This window comes from Malaya genurostris, chromosome 1 (genome assembly GCF_030247185.1).
Source record: "Malaya genurostris strain Urasoe2022 chromosome 1, Malgen_1.1, whole genome shotgun sequence".
In the NCBI taxonomy this organism is placed as follows: Eukaryota; Metazoa; Arthropoda; class Insecta; order Diptera; family Culicidae; genus Malaya; species Malaya genurostris.
In genome coordinates this window covers 90494218-90521659 of record NC_080570.1, presented here as the reverse complement: position 1 = coordinate 90521659, position 27442 = coordinate 90494218, and the positions used below count along the sequence as shown (strand labels likewise).

Below are 27442 nucleotides of genomic sequence, written 5' to 3'. Positions count from 1 at the left end.
CGAATTACGCGGCGTTAGACGTTAAAATTTAGAACTTGATTAGAGCCAAGTAACGCGGTTACTGACGTCGGTTCGTTGACGGCCTAATGAAAGAAACTTCTATGAGCACTCTTTGGAACACAGCCCGACGAATGCGCAATCATAACACCACGAATGAAAGCGAGGAATATTCCAACTGCTAGATATTCGATTTCGCTAAAAAAGTATGCCCAGACTCTGTTCCGGAACAGAAGATCACCAGCGCCGCGACACCAAATACAAACGAAACACCGTTTTCGATGGTAGAGCTCTCACTTGCACTCTTATCATGTAACAATAGAACCCCGGGGCTAGACAGAATTAGGACAAGAACAGGAACTAAAACTTAATGCAAGAACTTCGAGATATGGAATAGGCTCAGAATTCAGCTGTAGAATCCAGATCAAGAATTCGGTTCATGAATTTATTCTAGAATTATGAAACTGAACTTATTTCCAGAATCCAGAAGTTTTAGTTCCAGCATGGAGGATCTTAATACTGATACTGTATTTAGAAATTCTGCAACCGAGTTCAGGAATCAAATCATGAAACTGAAATTCGGCATTTAATTCTGGATCAGAGGTTAGTTACAAAATTCAGCTTCGAAGTTCAGATCTAACATTTAGTTCCAGAATACAGTTGTAAAAATCAAATCCTGAATTACGTTCCAGAGGATTCAAATTCCGAACATAAATTCACTAAATTCAGGTCCAAAATATGGTCGAGAAATCAGTTCCGGAATTAGAATGCAGTTCCAGAGTCACAATTTTTGTTTCAGAAACTGTAATCAGGAACTGAATCCTGAAGCTGAATTCGAAAAGTAAATTCTAAACCTGAAATTATGTTCCATTTTCAGATGCATCTGAGCCCAGGTTCTGGTTCCATTTTCGTAATTCAGTTTACTGATTTTGTTCCAGAATTCATTTCAAAATTCTTTCCCTAATCCAGATTTAGTATTCAGAAGCCGAATGCGATCACTGATAACCTGTTGTTGCTGCTGCTGGTGTACTGCTCGACAGGATGACCGGAAAGTGAATGAGCCAATTGAGGTTTTATACCAAGCAGAAGGTCTGTTTTTGATTTTGTTGGTGGAAGGACCTTATCACGTCGACCTGATTTACCTTTTGTACTCGTCCAGTAGAACATCGAGACTGAGATGAGCCTGATTACCTCAAAACCGACGTCGGTTTTCTGAAAACTTGAGAAAACTCAATTTTGGACTTATGTATGGTTAATTCACACTGTTGAAATTTTAATCCTACATAAAGGCGCACCATAGTAAAGTTAGACATATTCAAGTCTAAAAGCGGATCTGATCACACCTATTTTATTTGAAATTCGGTTACAACTTTTATGAGAATACATTATCATACTGGTTCTGAAATGGCTTTCGAGTTATTATGTTAGGGGTCGGCATAACGCTGTGGGTAAGATACCTTTCATGTAGTTTAACGAAGTTCAATTTTCAATCCCATGATAGGGACAGAAAACCTTTTAAAATCGAGATGGTAAAATTGTTTAATACTGAATAAAATTGACAAATGGGACGTTTAATACTGAATAAAATTGACAAATGGACGAATATAAGAGTTAATTGTAAAACAAGTACCATAGTGATGATATAATACATTACTTACTTGATTCCATGGAACAAATAATGTTCTTGTAAGAGGTCGAAATGGTGAGCGTTGGAATTGTAAAGTAACTGCTCCTCCTCCGTTCACTAGTACATCAAACCTACAAAGAAAAATAGTTTGAATTTAAAAATCCATGAATATTCAGAAATAGAAAAGTACATAAGGAATAAAATAAAATGGTGTGCTTGCAGAAAAAATCAGAAGCAACGTATCTTTCGCCTAATTATGTCCCTCCAGCTAAGTTCACTATGCACCAATGTTATGTAGAGTGCCATAATTATTCGAAATTTCACTACATTCAGTCTCAAATCCATCGATTCCTAAACATCTTAAAGTGCATACAGAAAGTTAAATTCCTTTGTTATGTGATCCGTTAGTAGAGGCAAGAAAATTTATTTTATGTAAAAGCACGTTTTTCATAATCAAGGCAACAAAATATACACGGAGAACCCGTAGATCACAAATTACAATATTGCAATTCGATCGTTCCACGATCAAAGGGCCTATAACTGCAAATGCCAGTTTCTCTTTGTTTATTTTTTTTCTTTCGAGAATTATCAAGTTGATTTCAAATTTGAAGCTTAACTCTTCGTATAAGTTCCAAGCCAATACCAGAAACTTTCGATTTATGTTGAAAACATTGAAGAAATCTCATATTGATATTGTCATAACCATACAGGTAAACGGAATTGCTGTTTCGTGTGCAATAGCAATTGAACGTCATTTATCTCAGTTACGTAGTTGCCGTTTCATGTAAGTGAAAGTATGCAGAAGAATATAAGAGTTAATTGTAAAACAAGTTTTCTATGTACTGAATAGATAGGGATGGTTTTATTCGATGTTACGTAGCCCATGTTGCACCAATTTGAAGTTAATCACATTGAATTACTTATTGCGGAAGAGTTTTTCAAAGGTATTACATCATTTGGTGGATATTTTTTACAAACCGGCCAAAATAAAATCAATTCTAAAGTGGGCCAAAATACCTTTGTTACCCTATTCCTGCAGTATAAATATTTTAATTTTATTATTGAGTAATTTATTTTTGGACAGTTCATGTCAATGTAATTAACTACGGTTAAAAAGGTGCTAAAGTGAAGTTGTAGTATTTGTATATTCTTGAAGGTGTACCTCTAGCATTGAGCTTATCAGCTACAAACGGAACTAGAAACGCTCTTCCAGCGAGCCATTCGGCAAGTGGGATCGAAACTGTTTAATTCCCTGTGAACTTTTTCCAGGTTAATTCTCTCTCGGGAATTATAATCCATTGTTGCATTTCTGCATCATCTGTCAGTGTTAAAGCTATAAACAGCTACTTAATACCGTTTTCTTTTATTGATCAGAGCAGCCCGAAAGCTGACCCAGAGTTGCCCAAACAACGTTTGATATGTTTGTTTTAGCAACCTGAGGTCGCTCTAGATCGGACTCCAATCGCGTAGTTTCGCTCTGAAAATTTTCTCGGGTCGCACCACGCATCCATGCAAGTTTGTTTATATTTTCTTTTTTTCATGAGTTGTTGTTTAGGGCGCGTACCACGTGTTTGTTTTACTCGGAGTCAGAATCGCGCGCGTCTAGGTTCAAAAACGAAAACGGTATAAGTGAAATTTATTTGTTCTAACTGTGAACCCATGTGCTGCCCATCAGACAAAAAAATGGTTATTTTAAACTCGAACCAAAATTTCGTTGATTCAAACTGGAGCTTGGTTGTACTAAACAAACGTTTATTGCTTCAAAAAATATTTTTTGTATCTCATCAGAATTATATGTTATAGAACTACTCCATTAATAGTCAACTCATTAGTAGAAGCATCATGTTATTTTAGTGATCACACAACTTTCAATCAACGAATTGTGATAAAATCGAATCTTTACTTTAGCTTTAAGAAACAATACCACATAAAAAATAGTTCGAAAATTGTTCAATACTACTGTTATAGCCTCGCGAAATCTCGATGTCGATCTTCCAGTCAATCCTTCGTACAGAAGGAACAGATCTCACTCTAACTAATGATTTTCGTATAAAAATTGACTGAGACGATAGCGTTGCCCTAGTCATTATATCAACAAAAATATGCATCAGAATTACCCGGAGTTTTTTTATTTTTGAAATATTTTTTTCTTTTTCTTCAATTCAAGCTTTAAACAGATGTCCCATGTACAAAAACACACATCATAATAGGCACGCTAGATCAGGATTGAAGTATTTTTCGGTTATCTCGATGTATAGATAGGAAATATTCATTATTACTAGTGCATGTAAAAAAAAATCAAAAAGGCTTTTCGTAGTCATCTAGGGGTTTTGGTTACATGTACCCGGTGTCTTCTAAGCGCAATGCTTTGATTGTGATGGAAACCATAAAACCAACTATTAACAATGTCTTATCTGATAAAAAATTTTAAATTTTTATTCAATAGAACCCAATTTAAAATCATTAGATGTATATGAAATTTAGCATAACTGTTCGACTGCCACGCCAGGCTCTTCTAAAACACCAATCCGTCCTATTCTTGAAATGCAGCATGTTTACGTTATCAATGCATTGATTGATGGCTCGGCTTTGCCTAATTACGTCCTCCTGGACCGAGTTCGTTTACCTGTTCGCCTTTTTGTGCTGCGGCTCATGAACTGCACCAATTGCAAACAATTGGGACATACAGCATCCCATTGTTGCAATAAATCCCGGTGTATAAAGTGTGGAGGGAGTCATGCGGATAACTCCTGCAGTGGAGACAATGAAAAGTGTCTCTACTGTAAGGAGGGGTCGCATGACCTCTCTGATTGTCCCGCGTACAAATTGCGCCAGGATAAGATGAGGCGCTCACTTAAGCAACATTCTAAGCGTTCTTTTGCTGGAATGTTGAAGAGTGCTACGCCTCCAGTAAACCTTTACGCTTGTTTGTCAGCAGACGAGAGCGATGCTGATGATCCCCTTGAAGGTACATCTTCGGCGGTCCCTCATAGTTTCAGAAAGAGAAGAAATAAATCTTCTAGTAAGCTTCCTAGTAAGGATTCGAAGGTATCTTCGTGTGGGTCTCAAAAAATTAAAACAACTGGAAGCGATGGCAAAAATTCGGAGAAAAAAGCTCCAGGCCTTGGAAAATTAAATTCCGAGCAAGAATTTCCGTCACTTCCTGGGACTTCAAAATCCCCGAAAGTACCCAAAAATCAGTCAGAAAATTTACCAAATACTGGGTTTGTTAAATTCTCTGATATTGTGGACTGGATCATATCTACATTCAATATTTCAATATTTCAATATTTATTGAAGTTGTCGCATGTCATGTTACAATCAAAGGCATGGACCTTTGCATTGCTTCCATCTACATTCCTCCAAGAGCCTCGGTTGGGCATCGGCGGCTCAGTGATATCATAGAGCTCCTTCCCGCACCGATGTTGGTTTTAGGAGACTTTAACTCACACGGTACGGGATGGGGCTGTCTTCACGACGATAACAGATCAGCTATGATCCATGATATCTGCGAAAACTTCAATATGACAATCTTAAATACGGGAGAAATGACACGAATTCCTGCACCACCAGCAAGACCAAGTGCGCTAGACTTATCCCTTTGCTCGACATCGCTACGGTTGGACTGCATGTGGAAGGTTATCCCTGATCCCCACGGTAGCGATCATCTACCTATCGTGATTTCAATCGCCTACGAATTAAGACCATCTGAGACAATCAATGTTTCGTATGACCTCACACGAAATATTGATTGGAAATGCTAAGCAAATTCGATATCAGAGAAACTAGAAACAACACAAGAACTTCTTACGGAGGAAGAGTACACGTTTTTGGCTGGCTTGATTCTCGGCACCGCGACTCAAGCTCAGACGAAACGAGTACCCGGCGCGAAAACAAGCATTCGTCCTCCCAACACGTGGTGGGACAAAGAGTGCTCAGAATTAAACGCGGAGAGAGCTTCATCATTTATCGAGTTTAGGAGAAACAGAGCACCTGATAATTTTAAAAACTACGCGATATTAGACGCTAGAATGAAAAGCTTGATTAAAGCGAAGAAAAGCGGTTATTGGCATCGTTTCGTAGACGGATTATCGAGAGAAACATTAATGAGCACTCTTTGGAACACAGCCCGACGAATGCGCAATAAAAACACTACGAACGAAAGCGAGGAATATTCTAACCGCTGGATATTCGATTTCGCTAAAAAAGTATGTCCAGACTCTGTTCCGGAACAGACGATCATGCGCATCGCCTCTTCAAACAGAAACGAAACACCTTTTTCGATGGTAGAGTTCTCACTTGCGCTTTTATCGTGTAACAATAAAGCTTCGGGGTTAGACAAAATCAAATTCAACTTGTTGAAAAATTTGCCTGAATCTGCAAAAGGCGCTTATTGAATTTATTCAATAGGCTTATTGAGGATAACACATCTTGCACGCTAAGACAACTTGCCGACGACAGCGTTGTGTCTATTATAGGACCCAAAGCTGCTGCTCTTCAAGGACCATTGCAAGATACCCTCGACAACTTGTCGACTCTGTCGGGTTCTTCAAATGCGTATCGAGTTCTCTACGGAGAAAACTGAGCTGGTTGTATTTTCAAGGAAGCGAGAAACAGCACAACTACAGCTTCAACTAAGGGGTGAAACCATAGCTCAGATTTTCACATTCAAATATCTCGGGGTCTGGTTCGACTCTAAACGCACCTGGGGATGTCATGTTAGGTATCTGAAACAGAAATGCCAGCAGAGAATCAATTTTCTTCGCACTATAACCGGAACTTGGTGGGGTGCCCACCCAGGAGACCTGATCAGGCTTTACCAAACAACGGTATTGTCCGTAATGGATTTTGGATGCTTCTGCTTCCGATCCGCCGCGAACACCCATTTCATTAAATTGTGTATTGCCTTAGGTTGCATGCAGTCGACTTATACGATTAGTCTCGAAGTGCTCGCGGGCGTCTTACCATTGAAAAATCGATTCTGGGATCTCTAATATCGATTGCTAATCCGATGCGACATCTTGAATCCGATGGTGATTGAAAACTTCGAAAGGCTTGTCTAGCTCAATTCTCAGACCCGATTTATGTCCTTGTATTTTGATTACATGGCTCAGAATATTAATCCTTCCTAATTTCCAACCGTGCTCATTTCTCGGATACTTCTGCTTCTACTGTGTTTTTCGACACATCCATGAGAGAAGAGATTCGTGGAATTCCGAATCACATACGCCCTCAAGTGGCCCTTAATATCTTTCATAATAAATTTAGAACAGTCAACTGTGAAAAGATGTTTTACACTGACGGATCAAACATCAACCAGGCTTCGGCATTTTCAATCAGAACATCACCGTTTCGTACAAACTCAGTAATCCGGCTTCAGTCGACGTAGCAGAACTCACTCAGGAGCAAAACTTCTCAATTGTCAGATTTTCTTCAAGAGAAAAATATCGATATTGCTATTTTAGCTGAAACCTAATTTAAACCTGAAGTTTCTATTTATATTTCCAATTACAGAATTCACCGGCTCGACAGGGCAACTACCAGGGGAGGGGGAGTTGCCATCACCATTAAACGATCCATTTAGCACAGGCTTCTGCCCAAACAAACCAATCTAAGAGATGGTACGTGTGCGTCATTGAAGTGAGATCTGGCTATGCTCACTCGACGACAAACCAAGTTCATAATTACCGGGGACCTGAACGCACGGTAAGAGCTTTGAGGAAACAAAAGACGGAATCGAAAAGGATTCGTGCTTGACGAAGACTACGAAGCTGGACAGTACAACATCCTTGCTTCGGATCAACAAATTTCAACAAGTCGTCGACCAACTTATTAACATCGGTTTACCACAGGTTCAATGCGGCGCTATAATCCTTCCAGTATTCAATCGCAGTCGCTCGTGATAGGACGGCTCTAGTACCAATGTGATATAAACAGGTGGGGCAGAGCACATGGCTTGCTTGCGTTGGTAATCAAAAATTTGTAAATAATTCGGTATGACGACATACATGAAAAATAAACATGCTTTGAATCAATGCCAACTAGTCCGAACGATGTGACGAAAGCAAGCACGTGGTTTTTAGTTTTACTTGGCTTGCTGAAGTAAAGTTAATTTCACTAACACAAAAGAATTGTGTTTGCCCCACCTGTTTCTACCACATTGCTCTAGTACAACATATGCTGAGTTTCTCTCTTCAAATTGACAGTGTCACCATGAAACTCAGGCAGTATCAATGAACTGGTATTCTAGATAAGACCACTTATAAAAACTTTACTAGGATAATCCAGGAAAGGATAACTGAGCTTCGCAACAGAAACTTCCAGCATAAGCTTCGACAAATTCTCCCACATTCAAAGTCCTTCTGGTCCTCTACGATTGTACTTAAGGAAAAAAAAGAAGTCTTTTTCTCCTCTTATGTCACCCCAGGACGCATATGAAGGGAAGCCTTTTAGTAATGGGCAAATAAATAATAAATTACATATAAAGTTTACATTTGGAATGGATTGTTTGTTTATGTTCTCGTCAAATAAATCTTCAATTCACAGTGATATCGATCACACATTTACACGAGATTCTGCCAACGAATAGTAGAATATACGTGCATTTAGTAACCGTAATTAGTGACTCATTTCGTTTAAGTGCGGTAAAGTTATTAGCAGATCCAGATCTAACAGTCGCGTAGTGCATTGAAAGACACACAATAGCACTCCTTTTTGTTCTTCAGGCCTGTGTGCCTCCGCTGAGTGAAGAAGCGGTGGAAGACTAATAACCGATTACCTATGACGTCGGTCATAGGTTTAGATAGAGTTTACTGCTTTGGTGTCTGTGAGCAGATTCTCCATGTAAAATGTTCGGATATCAACGCGGCTAGCATTTGTGCTTTGCGACAGAATGTTGCTTTAAAGTATATGTGTTTTGCGTGCAGACGTAAACAAACCTGTTTTAATGATGTGCAGAAAACCTGTACGAAAGTGCTTGTAAAAATCAATGACACCACCGCTTTCGTTACGAATCTCGAGGATAAAATAAAACTAGGCATGCGGAATGAGTTTATATAACTCGAACAACGCTTCGAAACGAAAATCTTGACAGCGATCAAGAAAACGCTTGCTAACGAACGAATTTCAAACTTCAATCTTTCGGTCACTTCAAATAATCTTAGTTCTGCAACATCTGCCAAAAAGTCGTACGCTTCAGTGACAAAATCTCAAATGCAAAACTCAAAACAAAAGCAACAGAAAATCTCACTGAAAATGAAGATCTGGTAAACGACGTTTAATGTGTGATAAACAAAATAACGATCCAGCTAATACTCCTGAAAAATCGCCAATTAAACTGCGAAGCCCTGCTAAGCCTGTGTAAACCTAAAGTTGTCGCAAAATTAGAACAGACCGTTTTATTTAAGCCAAAGAATAGTCAAACTGCTAATTTTACTATGCGCGATATACAAAACAAGCTTGATCCTGTCAAATTCGCAGTAAGGAATGTCCGCCACCGGGGCAGTGGTGAGGTTACAATACGCAGTGATACCAAAGAAAACGCTGTAAGCTTAGTTTCTGCAGCACAGACGGTACTTGCGGAAAACTACGACATCGAAATTCAGAAGGCTTTCAGACCACGAATAAAAATTCTGGGTCTTGCCGAAGACACTGTGCTTACTAACCTTGACGATCGGCTTAGAAAACAAAATAATTTGCCCGATTCCGCCGAGATTCAAATAATTCGCATAGAAAAAACGTGATTAATCCACCTAGCAGTGAGATGATACCTTTTTTTATCAATCCGCATGTGTTTTTTGCATGAATATTCTTCGGTGTTTAAGTTTTCATGACATTATTTTAATGACCGTCGTTTTAAGCGACAATTTGAGATTGTAATCACTCATTACTCTGTAATGTCGAAACTGCAAATACAATCGAATTACAATTACGGTAATTTAAGGTACTTCCAGAGCCGGTATTCAGGGACCAGCATAACCCAAACCGATTCGTATGGCCATATGACGAATAAATTACAGTTTTGAGTACAACTTTGAAGCTTAATTGGATAAAATTCATTAATTTTTGTATGTATGTATAAAACTAATTAATTTTGTATATAAGTTTAATTCAATTTGAATCCTTGTTTCTGAAATTTGATTAGGCTTTGTTTGAGAAAACGATTGAGCTTCGAGAAACGATTTTATACTGGAACCGGAATTCTAAAATCGGTATGGCCGAAGTCAGATAAATTCACCTGAGTTTACATTTGTTTCAAAATATTTGAAAATCAGTGAAGACATCTTTGAGAAATCATAGCACGAATTAAATTTTTAGGTGCCTTCTGAATCGACAACTGAATACCACTAAAACTGAAAAAAGTTAATTTTTTTTATCGACTATCCAAATCTGCTAACCCGATAAACCTGATTAATTTATGTGGAATAGACATTTTTATACTAATCACCCTGTATCCCCGAAACCGGAAGTTGGATCTGACTGAAGAGCAAGATGTTTTATAGAATCTTGAAACTTTTCATTTGCATCTTAGATGGTTCTTAGATTTCATTTGAATCTTAGATCGGTTCAGCCATCTACGAGAAGAATGAGTTACAGAATTTTGATGATCATATATCATCCTGTAGTTCCGGAACCAGAGGTCGGAACCAAACATAATTCAGGAACTTTGTTTGGGAGCATACGAATTTTCGTATGAATCTGAATTTGTAGAAAAGAAATTTTCAGAGAAAATTGAGTGAAATTATTTGTCACACACGCATTTGTTGATCTCGACGAACTGATTCGAATGGTATATGGATGTTATGTTCTTCCAGCATTTATTGCTGTAAGTAGTTTAAAACAATATAATTAAAAAAAATTCTGCCATCATCTGGATTATATATGTCATATTCGAACGATTATGTTGCCAAAAACGAGTCGTGCTAAAATCGATCCGAGGCAAATTGTCATGAAAAAGAATGCTGTACACAGTCCTTTTGGTACTTAGAAACAATTGTATGTAACAGAATAAAAAATCGTGTTTTCCGTTGCTCCCAAGCATTGCTTTGTCATACAGCGCTCAAAACTCCTACTGCTGGAATAGGGGGAAAAGTCGTTCACACAAAAATTTCGATATCTCCGTTAAAAATGGACGGATTTTAACAATCTATGGCTTGTTGAATAGGTATTATCGTGCGGAATCTAAGTCTGAAAACATATTCTGTTTTCAAGGTCAATTGTGACAGATACTGTCAAAAAACTGAAAATTTTGACCTAAAACTTCGTATAACTCAAAAAGTAAACATCCGATCTCAAAACCATTCAATAGCGTTTTGGGTGACGGGGAGACCTTTCATTTGCGACTAGTTTGATCAAAATCGGTCCAGCCATCTCTGAGATCTCGACCTCTTAGTTGACAACACACATACAGACACACACACATACACACACACACAGACATTTGCTCAGTTCGTCGAGCTGAATCGATTGGTATATGTCATTCGGCCCTCCGGGCCTCGGAAAAATTTTCGAAAGTTTGAGCGAATTCTATACCTATTTTTTATATATATAAAAAAAGGTAAAAATGCTCGAAAAAATAATGCTGTGACGGTAGTCTTGGAAACCAATTCTAGCACTTTTGAAACAATTATAAAACTTCAACACGTTAACATTGGCTGGGAGAGGTGTAGAGTAATTGAAGCAATCAACATCTTACGCTGCTTCCACTGTTCTGAGTATGGTCACAAAGCATCTACATGTGAAAAACAACGATGCTGTCCAAAATGTGCAGGAGAACATGAAAAGCCGGAATGCCAAATTGTCACAACCTAAATCAGCAACAATTGCTTCCCCCGGATGAGCAATTGGATATTAAGCACACATGTTGGTGCGCAGAATGTCAATTGTTCCAAAAGTGCCTGGCTTGGGCCCGACAACGGATTGACTACTCCACGTAGCAGTCAGTCTTACATTCAACTGCTGCAGACACTAGTGTACCTGTCATGTCGCAATGTATCCACTCTTCGTTAATGAGGAGGCTGTGAAGAATTGTTTCGTTTCAGAAGCACTTGAGCCATTGATTGCTGTTGACACAAATCATTCCCCGCTTTCTGCTACTTTGATTTGCCCTCAACTAGTTCGTTTTGATGAGGTGCATGAAAATAGGTTGTTCAATTTTTCTAAAACTGATTTTCCGGGCTTAACAACGCACTCCGTTTAATCGTCTGGGGCTCTATTCTTGATAATGCTACCGATGTGGATGCTGCTGTAGACAAATAAATAAATAAATAAATACAATAACAAGTTCTTTTGTTCGCATTTTTGTATGTATCTGCAAAGACTACACGCGAGCTTAGGTTAAGCGAGCAAAAAAACAAAAAAAAGGTCACTCAAATGAGGTTTCGTGATGTCGCACTGTTAGAGAAATATCGTTCTTCAACAAAGAACTATTGATCACTCATTTGAACCGTTCGCGAACGGATTGCTCATCTCTAATACCTTCAATCACACCAGTAGAGAAGCTAAATGCGCTAGGCCAGCAGGTTGTGTGTTCTCACAATTTAGGACTCAACATTGTTAGTCCACACGAAGGAACCGTTTGCTGATAGCGTAGCTGAGGTTGACCAATCAGACAGCTTGGTTCCAGAGGAAAGTAGAGTCACAGCGAATGAGCTGAGGTCGAATGAGGCCCCCAGTTTCGACAACACTTTCAAAATCGAGCAGAAACATTTGAGTATTCGCTCATTAGTTTTCTTAGCAAAAATATTGAACAAGTACTGGGAGTTTGGCTACTTCCCTTCAATGTGAGAATTAGCTAAAGTTCCGGAAAGGAAGATATACCAACTCATAAGGGTTAACAACGTCATCCAACGAAACAAATCAGTGTCCAAAACGACTGCGATGTTAATATTGGATATTGAAAAGGAATTCGACAATGTGTGGAACGATGGCCTGGCGTTTAATCTGCAGTGGTACAATATTCTGATGTATCTTATTAAAATTATCAAAAATTATCTTCCAGATAGAGCATTCCAGGTTTCTCTAAATAATGCACTTTCAGAAAGCTTTACTTTTCTTACTGGTGCACTCCAAGGAAGTATCCTAGGTCCCATTCTAACTGAATATTTTACAAGCTGGAAAATCGTGATCAATGCAACGAAAACTCAGGTCATCTTGTTTCCACATTCAAGATCTCCAAAACTTGTTCCATCCGACGAATGCCGAGTACGATTCAGTGACGAGGGCAACCAAAGGTCCGACGAAGTTATCTATCTAGAACTCACCTTCGACAGACATCTGATATTCAGATCACATGTCTATAAAATCGTTAACAAATGAAGCATACTCATCAGGTCTCTGTATCCGCTGATTTGTACAACATCTAAACTGTGTCTAAAGAATAAGATGGATGTCAATAAACAATAATCTACCCAGCCATCCAATACGCAGTCTCTGCTTGGCGTTGATGTGCTCGAACCCACAAACTCAGGCTCCAGAGCATTCAAAGTAAGATCTTAGAGATGGTTCTAAATCTGCCCCTTGGAGAAGAACTAGTGAGGTACATGAGATGGCCTCCCAGGATATACTAGAACAAAACTTGGAACAATACTGCACGAAATTTGAAGAGTGGTGCTCAACCTCTTAAATATAAATAAATCAAAATTTGTACGTATTAGGTTAAGGAATGTTATAAGTAGGTAGATATTTTATTAATAAATAAACTAAATATTATGATTAAACATTAGTATGTAAAAGAAGAGTAAATGAAACACCTCTATTTAATAACAAATTGTGTGAACAACAAAGATGAAAGCCTAAAGCGTCATGTAATGCATAAAAATAAGATTAATAAACAGATATTTATGTAAAAAATGCATTTTTAGCTCAGTTATTGCCTGCTCGTGAACCAGACAGGTCGTACAGCTGACGAGTGCAAATACCAAATACTTATGAATTTTCTAGCTCAGTTAATGCTGGGTAATCCAACCAGCGATGACAACCATACGTAGATCCACGGTCTTATGTCTTTTCTACTGATCTACAGATGTGCCTTCTAACATCTACGGATTCTATTATTTGTTTCGATTATAGAGGACCTTAAGGCTTGGATAATAAGAAGAGTAACGGCCCTGATAACGTCTCTGTCAGTGTACTAAAACATAATTCATTTGCATTCGCTAAAATACTCTCTCAGTGCTTTAACGTAATTATTCAGACCGGTTACTACCCTGATTGCCTCAAGGTGGCTAAAGTCATTCCTGTGTTCAAATCGGGTGACCGTTGTGATTGTAATAATTACCGTCCTATATCTACATTGTCCGTATTCAACAAAACATTTGAAAAACTTCTAGTCACTAGACTTATCGAATTCCTAAGTAAGCATAATATCCTCTTTAAATTCCAATATGGCTTCAGACAAGGTTCTAGCACCCAAACCGCTATAATTGAATTAGTTGATGAAATTATAAGCGAGATCGATAGTAAAAATATAGTTGGTGCATTATTTTTTGACCTTAAAAAAGCTTTTGACACATTAGATCATAGTATACTTTTGGACAAACTCGATTGCTATGGGATCAGGGGCATTGCTAATTCAATTATCCGTAGTTACTTGACTAATAGAAAACAATTTGTATCCATCGAAAGTGACAGTAGCAACCTTGCTCCAATAAACATTGATGTTCCACAGGGAAGTAATATTGGTCCACTATTGTTTCTTTTATATATTAATGATATAGGTAATTTACATCTTAAAGGAACTCCACGACTATTCGCCGACGACACAGCTCTGTTCTATCCTGACAGTGACATCAATGCTACTATTAACTCAATGGAAAGTGATTTAAGAACTCTTGATCAATATTTCAATGCGAACTTATTATCATTAAATGCCACAAAGACTAAGTATATGATTTTCCGTTCCACAAGGAAAATTATACCAACGCATAATCATCCCCAGCTTGGACACAATATTATTAAAAAGCTCCCTAGTAAGGGTTCGAAGATGTCTTCCAAAGGGCTTCGGAAAGTTACAGCTAACGGGAATCGTGACTACCGAAGCAAAAAGCTCCTGGTCTCGGAAAACTCAATTCCGAGATGGAATTGCCACGACTTCCCGAGACTACAAAATCCCCAAGCATCCCTGAAAATCTACTAGAGAATCAACTAGGTGCTGGACTCATCAAGTTCTCTGATGTTGTGGACTGGATTTTTACAACTTTCAATATTTCTGAACTTCTTAAAAGCATTTTAATTGCTTTCATGCCAACAGTAAAAACATATTTAAAGCAGTTGACTGCAAATTGGCCCCTTCTCACAGCGATTGTATCCTTCGATGGCTAAACCATCCACCGAGGTCACGGATCTAATTACTGTTTTACAGTGGAATTGCAGAAGTATCATTCCAAAAATAGATTCTTTTAAATTTCTAGTAAATAATCTGAAATGTGACGTATTTGCATTGTGCGAAACTTGGCTAACTTCTGAAATATCCTTAAACTTCAACGATTTTAACATTATTTGCCTGGATCGAGATGATCCCTATGGAGGAGTACTTTTGGGGATCAAAAAGTGCTATTCTTTTTATCGCATTAACCTCCCCTCGATACCAGGCATTGAAGTTGTTGCATGTCATGTTACAATCAAAGGCAAGGACCTTTGCATTGCTTCCATCTATATTCCCCCAAGAGCTTCGGTATGGCATCGGCGGTTCAGTGATATCATAGAGCTCCTTCCTGCACCGACGTTGGTTTTAGGAGACTTTAACTCACACGGTTCGGGATGGGGCTGTCTTCACGATGATAACAGATCAGCTATGATCCATGATATTTGCGACAACTTCAATATGCCAATCTTGAATACGGGAGAAATGATACGGATTCCTGCACCACCAGCAAGACCAAGTGCGCTGGACTTATCCCTTTGCTCGACATCGCTACGGTTGGACTGCACGTGGAAGGTGATCCCTCACCTCGACGGTAGCGATCATCTACCTAACGTAATTTCAATCACCTGCGGATTAAGACCATCGGAGACAATCAATGTTTCGTATAACCTCATACGAAATATTGATTGGAAAGACTACGCAAGTTCGATATCTGAGAAACTAGAAACAACACAAGAACTTCCTCCGGAGGAAGAGTATACGTTTTTGGCTAGCTTGGTTCTCGACTCCGCGATTCAAGCTCAGACGAAACGTGTATCCGGTGCGAAAACTAACATTCGTTCTCCCAATCCGTGGTGGGACAAAGAGTGATTATCACTCCGCGGAAAGAACCTCCGCGTTCAAACAGTTTAGAACCAATGGAACACCTGATAGTTATTGTAATTACGCAACCATAGACAAGCAAATGAAGAACTTAATTAAAGCAAAAGAACGCGGTTACTGGCGCCGGTTTGTTGACGGATTAATAAAAGAAACATCGATGAGCACTTTTTGGAACACAGCTCGACGAATGCGCAACAAAAACACCACGAACGAAAGCGAGGAATATTCTAATCGCTGGATATTCGATTTCGCTAAAAAAGTATGTCCAGATGCTGTTCCGGAACAAACGATCATGCGCGTCGCCTCATCAAACAGAAACGAAACACCTTTTTCAATGGTAGAGTTCTCACTTGCGCTTTTATCGTGTAACAATAAAGCTCTGGGGTTAGACAAAATCAAATTCAATTTGTTGAAAAATTTGCCTGACACTGCCAAAAGACGCTTATTAAATTTATTCAATAGGCTTCTTGAGGATAATATTGTCCTACATGACTGGAGACAAGTACGAGTTATTGCCATTCAAAAACCAGGGAAACCAGCCTCCGATCACAATTCGTATCGGCCGATTGCTATGCTTTCCTGTATCCGGAAATTGTTCGAAAAAATGATTCTGTTTCGTCTAGACAATTGGGTCGAGACTAATGGCTTACTTTCAGATACACAATTTGGTTTCCGCAGAGGCAAAAGAACGAACGATTGTTTGGCGTTGCTCTCAACCGAAATTCAAATGGCATTTGCTAGTAAGGAACAAATGGCGTCAGTTTTCCTAGACATCAAGGGGTCTTTTGACTCAGTTTCCATAAACATCCTATCTGAGAAGTTGCATCAGCATGGTCTTTCACCAATTTTGAATAACTTTTTGTACAATCTATTGTCCAAGAAATATTTCGCGCATGGTGATTTGTTGACAGTACGATTCAGTTACATGGGTCTTCCTCAGGGCTCATGCTTAAGCCCCTTTTTATACAATTTTTACGAAAACAGTATTGATGAATGTATTAACACATCTTGCACGCTAAGAAAACTTGCCGACGACAGCGTTGTGTCTATTATAGGATCCAAAGCTGCCGATCTCTAAGGACCATTGCAAGACACCCTCGACAACTTGTGAAGAGCCAAATGGGTATCGAGCTCTCTACGAAGAAAACTGAGCTGGTTGTATTTTCAAGGAAGCGAGAACCATCACAATTACAGCTTCAACTAGGGGGTGAAACCATAGCTCAGATCTTCACATTTAAATACCTCGGGGTCTGGTTCGACTCCAAAGGCACCTGGGGATCTGAAACAAAAATGCCAGCAGAGAATCAATTTTCTTCGCACAATAACCGGAACTTGGTGGGGTGCCCACCCAGGAGAACTGATCAGGCTTTACCAAACAACGGTATTGTCCGTAATGGATTTTGGATGCTTCTGATTCCGATCCGCCGCGAACACCCATTTCATTAAACTGGAAAGAATTCAGTATCGTTGTTTGCGTATTGCCTTAGGTTGCATGCAGTCGACTCATACGATGAGTCTCGAAGTGCTCGCGGGCGTCTTACCGTTGAAAAATCGATTCTGGGATCTCTCATATCGATTGCTTATCCGATGCGATATCTTGAATCCGATGGTGATTGAAAACTTCGAAAGGCTGGTCGAGCTCAATTCTCAGACCCGTTTTATGTCATTGTATTTTGATTACATGGCTTAAAATATTAATCCTTTTTCGTTTGTTTCCAACCGTGCTCATTTCTTGGATACTTCTAATTTTACTGTGTTTTTCTACACATCCATGAAAGAAGAGATCAATGGAATTCCGGATCACGTACGCTCTCGAGTGGCCTCAAATATTTTTTATAATAAATTTAGAACAGTCAACTGTGAAAAGGTTTTTTACACTGACGGATCAAACATCAACAGGTCCACAGGCTTCGGCATCTTCAATCAAAACATCACCGCTTCTTACAAACTCAGTGATCCGGCTTCAGTTTAGGTCGCAGAATTAGTTGCTATTCAGTACACCCTCGAGATCATTGAAACCTTGCCCAAAGACCATTACTTCATTGTGACGGACAGTCGAAGCTCAATAGAAGCTCTCCGGGCATTGAAGCCAGGAAAGTATCCCCCATATTTCCTGGGGAAAATACGGGAACATGTGAGAACTTTATCTGAACGGTTTTATTCAATATCGTTAGTCTGGGTCCCTTCGCATTGTTCCATTCCGGGAAATGAAAAGACAGACTCATTGGCTAAGGTGGGCGCATTAGAAGGTGATATTTATGAAAGACCAATCTGCTTAATGAATTTTTCAGTATCTCTCGTCAGCAAACTCTCGAAAGTTGGCAAACTTCATGGGGCAATGGCGAACTGGGACGATGACTATATTCCATTATCCCTAAGGTATCGACGAAACCTTGGTTCAGGGGGATGAACGTGAGTCGCAATTTTATTCGTGTTATGTCGCGGCTCATGTCAAATCACTACGCATACAACTCACATCTCCGGCGTATTGGGATCGTGGAGAACAGTCTCTGCACCTGTAGCGACGGTTATCAGAACATCGAGCATGTCGTGTGGTCGTGCGTAGAGTATCGTGACGCCAGGTCGGAGCTTCTGGAATCCCTCAGGTCCCGAGGTAGGCCGCCTGAGGTACCGGTTCGGGATGTGTTGGCGAGTCGGGATAGTTCCTATATGCTTCTTATTTACCAATACCTTAAACATATTAATATACAAGTGTGATCCGTTGGATTTGGCATAGAAAGTTTTCCTTACTCTTTTCGAGACTAAGAATACTCTTCACCTATAGGTTCGACACTATCATCCGCTCGATTCTCCCAATCCCCAGTCTGTCTACTATCTTTATCGATACTAACACGATCTTTTTGCTGTTACTAACTTTTCGCTCCCCTTTCCCCAGTCTTTTCACGATCTCGAAGTCAACTAACTAAATATTTGTCGTTATTAGTTATTTCGTTTCCATACCCCCCTTTAACAATCCGTTTTCCTCAACAATTACTTCTCTATTTTTTTTCTTCATACTATTTGGCAACATCACCATCATCGCCCACGGAAGACCGCTCCAGTCGATGACTAACATGCGGGCCACCCGCCGGGTCTTCGCAGCCTGGGGGTGTATTCCGCGGTCCCACAGAAGGATGCGGCAAATTTAAATACATTCTCATGTCACCTGACTGATCCCAAGAACGGAGGACCACTCCTGTCGATAACTAGCACGCGGGCCACCGGCCGGGTCTTTGACTTGGGGGTGTCTTCTGTGGACCCATACGGACAAGCATACGGCCACTATCATTGATTGAACTAGTTTTGCTCATAACTTCGGTTCAGAAAACGCTACCCGAATTCGCTAGTCATCAAAAAATTGGTTTCAATAAACTCTAAAAGATATTCAAAGACACCAAAAACGAGAAGTGAAAAATAAGAAAGCTAGAGCAAAAAATCTGATTTTTTTAGGAACACCCTAAGTTGCTATATCAAAATAGCTGTAACACTAAAACCGTTAGAGATACTACAATAGTGTCTTCGACAAAGTTGCTTGATATAAGTTTTCCTACAATTTTGCCGAAGGGCGCAGTCCTCCATCTCAACACATACGGAAAATAATTTTTGGATCACCATAATAAAAAGAACCACCCTAATACAATATGCTAGAAAATATGGCTTATTTTTCACTGATCATTTGTTCTGAAGACATCATAGCTCTAAAGTATAAGGCTAAGCCACAAATGTTTTTGTCCCCCTAAATTGTAGATCCGGACCACTGTGCAATGGTGTTAATTTTCAAAATCTTAAATGGCATGCTGCCGCGATATTTGTGTGATCGAATTGAAAGAAGAAGTGGCTTGCATGGGTACAACATTAGAAATGAATTTGATGCGAGAACACCAAGCTTGTTATCAGTCAGATCGCAAAACTCGTTATTGTAGTACACAGGAATTATTTTTTCAATTCGATACCAAGACGAATCATGAGAGCTGCAACATTAAGAGAGTTTAAAAAATTATGTATTTCACACGTAAAAAACGTATCTCACATGAATTAGTGCAATTTTATTTTCTTGAAAACTGTGTAAAATTACGAAGATTGTATTATTTTTTTTGGTGTTTTTTTTACATAAACGCATTAGACATAATATCGGTATGATGACGATGGATTTTTATTAGTTTGTTTGAAAGTTAAAAATAATGATTTCTCTACAAAAGTTTGAGCATCGCGCGCGACATTGAATATGACTGAAACTGGATATGTTATCTGATTATTTGAAAGCTTTAGCATCCTGTGTGTCAAGTTTGACTCTCGACTTCGTAAGATTTGATTAATGATTTTTTGATTACATTCGAGCTCCTAGCCGTTAATAAAAAATTCATATTCATATGAATATACTCATAAATTCATATACACATATACATATTCAAGTATCAATATACTTGAACCCAAATCTACGGATCTGACCTCAGAGAAAAATGGCATCACTACTTGCAACAGTGCAGTTTTTTTATTTGATATCGTACATAGCTTTGAGGAGAGGAGTTACTGGCGGTTACTCCAGGTTAGTATGAGTAAAAAAAAACAAATAGTCACATACACACTCAGACCATATACACTAACACAATACAGATAATAATAATGTAATAACATCAGTCTTCGTGTAATCTGCATTTCATTTTGGCTTAAAATTTTAAATATGGTTAGCACAAACCAATCAACCAATTTTAACAACCGCTCTTTACGATGACCAGCATGCGGACCACTCACCAAGTCTTCGTGACCAGAGGGTGTTTCCCGCGGATCTGGACGAAAGATTGATCGCACTGTGTGTAAACAGTGCGATACTTGGGCTTGAGCAACCATCCCTGGTTGCTACTCCGTTACTGATCGGTATTAGCTGAAATTGTACAGGGAGTTTCTAGATGATTCGACCTGGGACTGGTAAATCATCCTTCAATGTACATCTTCTGGTAATCCCAGAATTCATTGATCAGTTACGGCGCCGGCCAGGCCCGAACGTAGATCGTCTAAGGAATGGGAAGGGATGTTAGTCCAACACTTGTTGTTACTAGAGGCCGTATATACTACTGCGCACTCCACAAGTGTCACGGGAGAAGGATGTTTGTTAGTAAAAATTTCAGTATTGGTAATATTCACGCGCGACTCAGTATGTTCCGGTTTCAAGATGCTCGGATGCACCACTAAACTCACTGACTTCCCGAGTGAACGTTTCAACAATATCCTATATTGAAATCCCGGAAAGTCTTGATTCACAGCTCGTTTTCGAGGAAAACGAAGAAAAATTTGCAATACTATCGTGTAAAGAATAAAAACTTCCCTATTTTTTATACATGAAATTACATGATACAAAATAAACCAGTGAATAGGATTTAGACAAAATATAGAGATTGTATTGAATCATTGCATTGACATATTCTAAACAGTTTAAATAAAATCATTTTAAATCACCAAATAAAGGTCAACAGATTTCACGCGAGTCTTGGTTCTTTATTATTTCCGCTTTATTATTGTAATTATTTATTAAAATTATTAATTGGTTATATTGGTTGATCTAGGCAGCCAGCTACCGAGAAAAAAATTAATTTATTGTTTGAAATATAATATCAAGTATTTTTGTCGTGAATACGACTTACTTGTACTAGAATGGGCAGAACTGTATCGCGAATATCTCTTGATGTACTTAACCCAACAACAACAACATTTATTCTACAAGCTATCGGAAATATGATCAGGAATTTGTGTTTTTCTTTTCAACAGTGTGAGATACCCATAAATAACTGCAAAACAAAATCTTCTAAAATTTTTGGAAATTATGAGGGAAATTCATCACGCTTGCTTGCCGTTTTCGCACCCAGACGACGGTTTTGAGGTAGTCAGGCACGTATCAGTTTTGATTATCTACTGAATACAACGAAAAATAGACAACAATGGGGAACATCATCCAATGGCTTCAAATGTTATTTAAAGAACTATAAAGATTACTTCTTTGCAAATCGGAAATTGAAACCATCAGTGTAGTGCAAATCTAGGATAATTTGATTAGCTTTGTGCAAAATTCGCAACAGTGTTTAATATCTTAGAGAATTACACAATTTGGCCCTTCGGAATGCGAGAAAGTAATCCCGTACAGCGTTTTGATAGTTTCATTCACTGAAATATTCAAATCCAAAATAGGGTAACCGACATCAAAATTTTGTATGTTGCTCTTAGAACCATAATTGTTTACCCAAAAAATTATGCGAAATTTTCATTCACTATACTGTATATGGCCTATTTTTAAACCAGTTGTAGTTTGTAGTAGAACTTTCTGTTGATTTGCTATATAAAATGCGAGCACCGACACAGAATAGATTCGAACTCAAATCGGAGAGTGACGAACGCCTTTTTAGAAGGTTTTTTTGAGAATCACCATTATTTTATCATAAAAAACTATACTGGTTATTTCGAAATACTTAATTGTATGTCAGAACGTTTCAAATTCTAGTAGTGAAAATAGGAAAAGTCTGCACAATTCATACAATCGATCATCAAATTGATATTCGAAAGTATAAAGAAGGAGTGTCAGTTTTATTCGTATTCACGACATCTAGTTATGTCTCTGACATTACATATCCGTACTTTTTTACTATGTATTCAATATACCGATATATGTTATCTCTGTTATTAACTTTGTCATATCAACGGATTTGCGCACGCTAGACTGAAATTGATAGGTTGAATGGAGAGATAATTTAGTAAAATATATCAATCAAAATGAAACGTTGAAAATATCTGATAACTGAAGGGCAAAAAAAAACTCCTGCAATTGTCGCCTTTTACGACATGGAAGCAGGAACCCAGTGGATCTATTCATGGTTCATTTTTTTCTGACAGAACCCACACGGCATCTAGGCTGGTACTGTTCGGAGAGAGCTAAATCTCTATAAAATACTATAAATCTCTTAGTGGACCCCACCCCATATTACAAAAAATGAACGTACAGAGCTTGAGCTTGAGCGACCACCCCTGGTTGCTACTCCGTTACTGATCGTGATTAGCTGAAATTGTACAGGGAGTTCCTAGATGACCCGACCTGGGACTGGTAGATCATCCTTCAATGTACATCTTCTGGTAATCCCAGAATTCATTGATCAGTACCGGCGCCGGACAGGCCCGAACGTAGATCGTCTAAGGAATAGGAAGGGATGTTAGTCCAACACTTGTTGTTACTAGAGACCGTATATACTACTGCGCACTCCACAAGTGTAACGGGAGAAGGATATTTGTTAGTAAAATTCAGTATTATCAATTTAATACAAGAGAGAACGAAATTTTCACTGTTCTGTTTTTTCTACGGAAAAATCTGTGTGTAAACAATGTTATACTGTACATTAAAGCCTCTTTTTACATGTTTTTTTTCTTTCGTGAAGGAAAAGATTTGTGGAATTCCGGATCATGTACGCCTTCAAATGGCCGCTAATATCTTTAATAACAAATTTAGAACAGTCAACTGTGAAAATATGTTTTATACTGACGGATCAAACATCAATAAGTCCACAGGCTTCGGTATCTTCAATCAGAACATCACCGCTTCGTACAAACTCAGTGATCCGGCTTCAGTTTACGTCGCAGAGTTAGCTGCTATTCAGTACACCCTCGAGATCATTGAAACCTTGCCCAAAGACCATTACTTCATATGTCAAGGACAGTCTGAGCTCAATAGAAGCTCTCCGGGCAATGAAGCCAGGAAAGTGTCCCCCATATTTCCTGGGGAAAACACGGGAACACTTGCGAACATTATCTGAACGGTCTTATTCAATATCGTTAGTCTGGGTCCCTTCGCAATGTTCCTTTCCGGGTCATGAAAAGGCTGACTCACTGGCTAAAATGGGGGGGAAAGGAAGGTGATATTTATGAAAGAAGAATCTGCTTCAATGAATTTTTCAGTATTTCTCGTCAGAAAACTCTCGAAAGTTGGCAAACTTCATGGACGAATGACGAACTGGGATGATGGCTACACTCCATTATCCCTAAGGTCTCGACGAAACGGGTTCTGAACCTGCGGCGACGGTTATCAAGACATCGAGCATGTCGTGTGGTCGTGCGTAGTGTATCGCGACGCCAGGTCGAAGCTACTGGAATCCCTCAGGGCCCGAGGTAGGCCGCCTGAGGTACCGGTTCGGGATGTGTTGGCGAGTCGGGATAGTTCATATATGCTTCTCATATATCATTACCTCAAACACATTAATATACAAGTGTAATCTGTTACATCTCGCTCAGAAAGTATAATCTCCACCTACAGGTTCGACACTAACATCCGCCCGATTCTCTCGATTCCAGTCCCTGTCCACCATCTTCATTGGAACTAACAAGATCTTGTTTTTTGTCACTAACTTTTTCGTTCCCCCTTCCCTGTTTCTTCACCATCTCGATGGCAACTAATTAGATCTCTGTCGTTTTCAAACATTTTGTTCCCACACCCCCTTTTTAGCCCGTTTCCCACAATATTTACTTTTTTTCATTCTCTTCCGTAACATCACCATAACCGCCCACGGAAAACCGCTCCAGTCGATGACCAGCATGCGGGCCACCCTCCGGGCCTTCGTAGCCTGAGGGTGTTTCCCGCGGACCCACATGAACCGAAGAATGCGACCAACATAGAAAATTACCAACGCCATCTGGAATCATCTCATTCCAAATTCAATTCAACGGCCACTACCGATCGCCAGCTGAAAGCTGGATTCTCGAGAACCCGCGACCCCGATACTACATTACATAATGATACTATTCTAGTTTTAAGCTAGACGATAATTACGATTAGTAAATACCCTTGACATCTTAGAGCTTAAGCAGTGTGTCTTAATATTATATTATATTATTGAATAAAAAAAATCTGTTTTTACTCAGCTTGAAAAAAATGACACATATACTAGTATAAAGATGTTTTCTACATGTATACTTCTATTTTCGCATTGCGTGAGAGCGTTGCCGTCATAATTGAATGTGTTAGTGACAGTGCAAACTTTTTTTTACTTCCATTTTGATGAATCTGATGCTTTTGGCAGGAATGGAGAAAATTCGATTATTTCCTAATGATGATCTGTGGGACTGAAAAGTGCGTTGAATTGTCACGACCAACATAATCTGCATTTAGATGCGTGTACATACGGTAAACTCGTCCAAAATTTAACTCGAAGTTCAATTTGAGCAGTAGGTGCATTTGGAACTCAACGAATTTCGAATCAAATTCCGGACAACTTAACTGAGCATCGTTCCCATGACGACTTGCACTGACAGGCTTTTGGTGTGATTTGCAATGTGCCCGGCTACGACTGTTCTTTGGCACAATTGCTGTTAGGCGCTCGCTTCATTCCAAAAACGTGATGTCTTCGATGTTGCTCTCCCGTATGTCGATCGTTACTCGGAAAATGATGGGAAAGAGTAGAATGTTCATCTTTTATACCGATGCAGTTGTACAACAGCAGATATTTTGTTCGGTTCCTCAGAACGCATTCTGATTGGCTGATGCTGATATATGTCAAATCAGACAGGTTTTTCGAAAGTGTATTACTGAAACACTTCAATGTTGTTGCAATATACGTTCGAGTTGAAAATTTTTGAATCTATTGGTAGTTAGATTATATAAGTACTTCATCACTGATCTATGAGCTTTCACAATATGAGAAAGGCAAACACGTGTCATGAGTTTCCCTCTTTGATACTTGTTGATATCAAACATTTCAGAAAATTTTGAATTATTTGAGATTATGTCATACAACTGAAAATTTTATCATAAGACTATGATCATATTTCCGATGGCATTTAGCAAAAATTCTGTTGATACGTTGGATACAACAAGAGGGTAAATTTTGGAAAGGTGCCCCATAGTAAAGTAAGTTGTAAAGAAAACTGCGATAGTGACTGGGTGAGGTTATTACAACTAACGTTACATACTAGCGAGCAGAAAAGATGTAAAAATGTAATATATATATATATATATACTAGCGAAGAAATAATAAACTATTTACACTGTGCTAGATCTCCCAGGGTTTCAATATTTTAAAAACTTACAACGCTAACAGTAATATCTATTTATTTGAATACTACAGCTCGAAAAAACCTGCCTAAGTTGTTTGTAATACCAGCACTTGCTCAAAAAGGCACAAAAACCTGCACAACTTTTTTTGGGGTGGAACATTTGAACAAGGACTCAAATTAAATAATTTAATTGATGTATGAGTGAATGAATGGATTAAGAGACGACTGAGTAGATTAATTAATCAATGAAAGAGTTAATGCAAGAATGAATGAATAAATAGATAGGTGTTCAAACGGAGCTAGACCGGACACAAGGTTAAACAGGACAGGTTAAATATATTATAAACCTGAAATTATTTCGATCCATAGATTGACTTTGTAGTTGAAGTTGAGACGTAATTCTAACGAAAGGCTGAAATTAAGGTATCTTGATATAAAACTCATAGTCTAATCTGCCCCATAACGAGTCCGGTGTAGTTCCGCTTGATATAAAACTTATAGTCTATTTTGCTCCATAACAAGTCCGGGTTGGCTACTTGATTCCAGAAATATTGGATTTTGGGTTAGTCATTTTTGCGCGACTTGGTACGAAAAAATATGCATTAGGTGACTTGGTACGAAAACTAATGCATATTTTTCCAAAGCACAAATTCGAAATTGTAGCTGAAGGTTGAATCTACACAGCGGTAGAGATAACTTGTATGAAACTCTGGTTGTAACGGATGTTTTTTTCAATTTCCAAAATTATATTACGAAAACTTTTGTTTTCATATTCAATTATAAAATGGATAATTTTCAACAAAGTACTTCATACCTAAAACCAATTTATTTTTCCACACGTAAGGAAATTGATAAACATGTTCTCAACATTGTAAGCCGTGTGGCATCCGGCGGAATTATTTTCTACCAAGAATTGATCCACTGGTTTCCTGTTCCATGTCGTAAAAGGCCACAAAAATAGGAACTCCTAAGTCAAGGTGCATTTCCGTGCCGATGACTGAATGGCTGCAAACGTGAACGGAATATCTTGGAACCTAGTCGCTGATGGTTTGTTAAGGAAACTTAATAACCTTGGAATTCCGACTTATAGTTTTGCCGACGATTATCATATATTGATGACCGGTATAAGCATTAACACTCTCTTTTATTTAATGCAGCGAGCCCTGCGATCTGTTTAACAATGGTGTTTTTAGGTTGGATTATCTGTAAATTCGGGCAAAACATCAATGGTGCTTTTCACTCATCGTAGGATAATCACAGGAGCTCGTCCGTTACAGTTCTTTGGTTCAGAGGTCACTGTGATTGATCAAGTTAAATACGTCGGGGTTATTCTTGATTCAAAACTGAATTGATCTGCTCACATTGACTTCAAGATTAAAAGAGCTTGCATGGCAGACGAGCTTTTGGAAGGTCATGGGGACTCAAACCCAGATTTATTGGATCTACACAACTATCGTTAGACCAATTTTGGCATACGGATGTCTTGTACGTTGGCTTCAGTCAAAGCTGAGTCATCTCCAAAAGATGATCCTAATGGCGATGACAGGAGC

At 38.8% G+C, this 27442-nt stretch overlaps 1 protein-coding gene across 9 annotated transcripts in view; it reads right to left on the bottom strand.

Moving 5' to 3' along the window:
* The window catches only part of LOC131440691 (teneurin-a), a 337735-nt gene that overhangs the window by 79151 nt on the left and 231142 nt on the right, over positions 1 to 27442 (bottom strand). For all 9 annotated transcript variants that reach the window (XM_058612195.1, XM_058612198.1, XM_058612196.1 and 6 more), the window contains one exon: positions 1656 to 1755. In XM_058612195.1, the coding sequence (XP_058468178.1) occupies positions 1656 to 1755 (100 nt within the window). The remainder of the gene's footprint in view (positions 1 to 1655; positions 1756 to 27442) is intronic.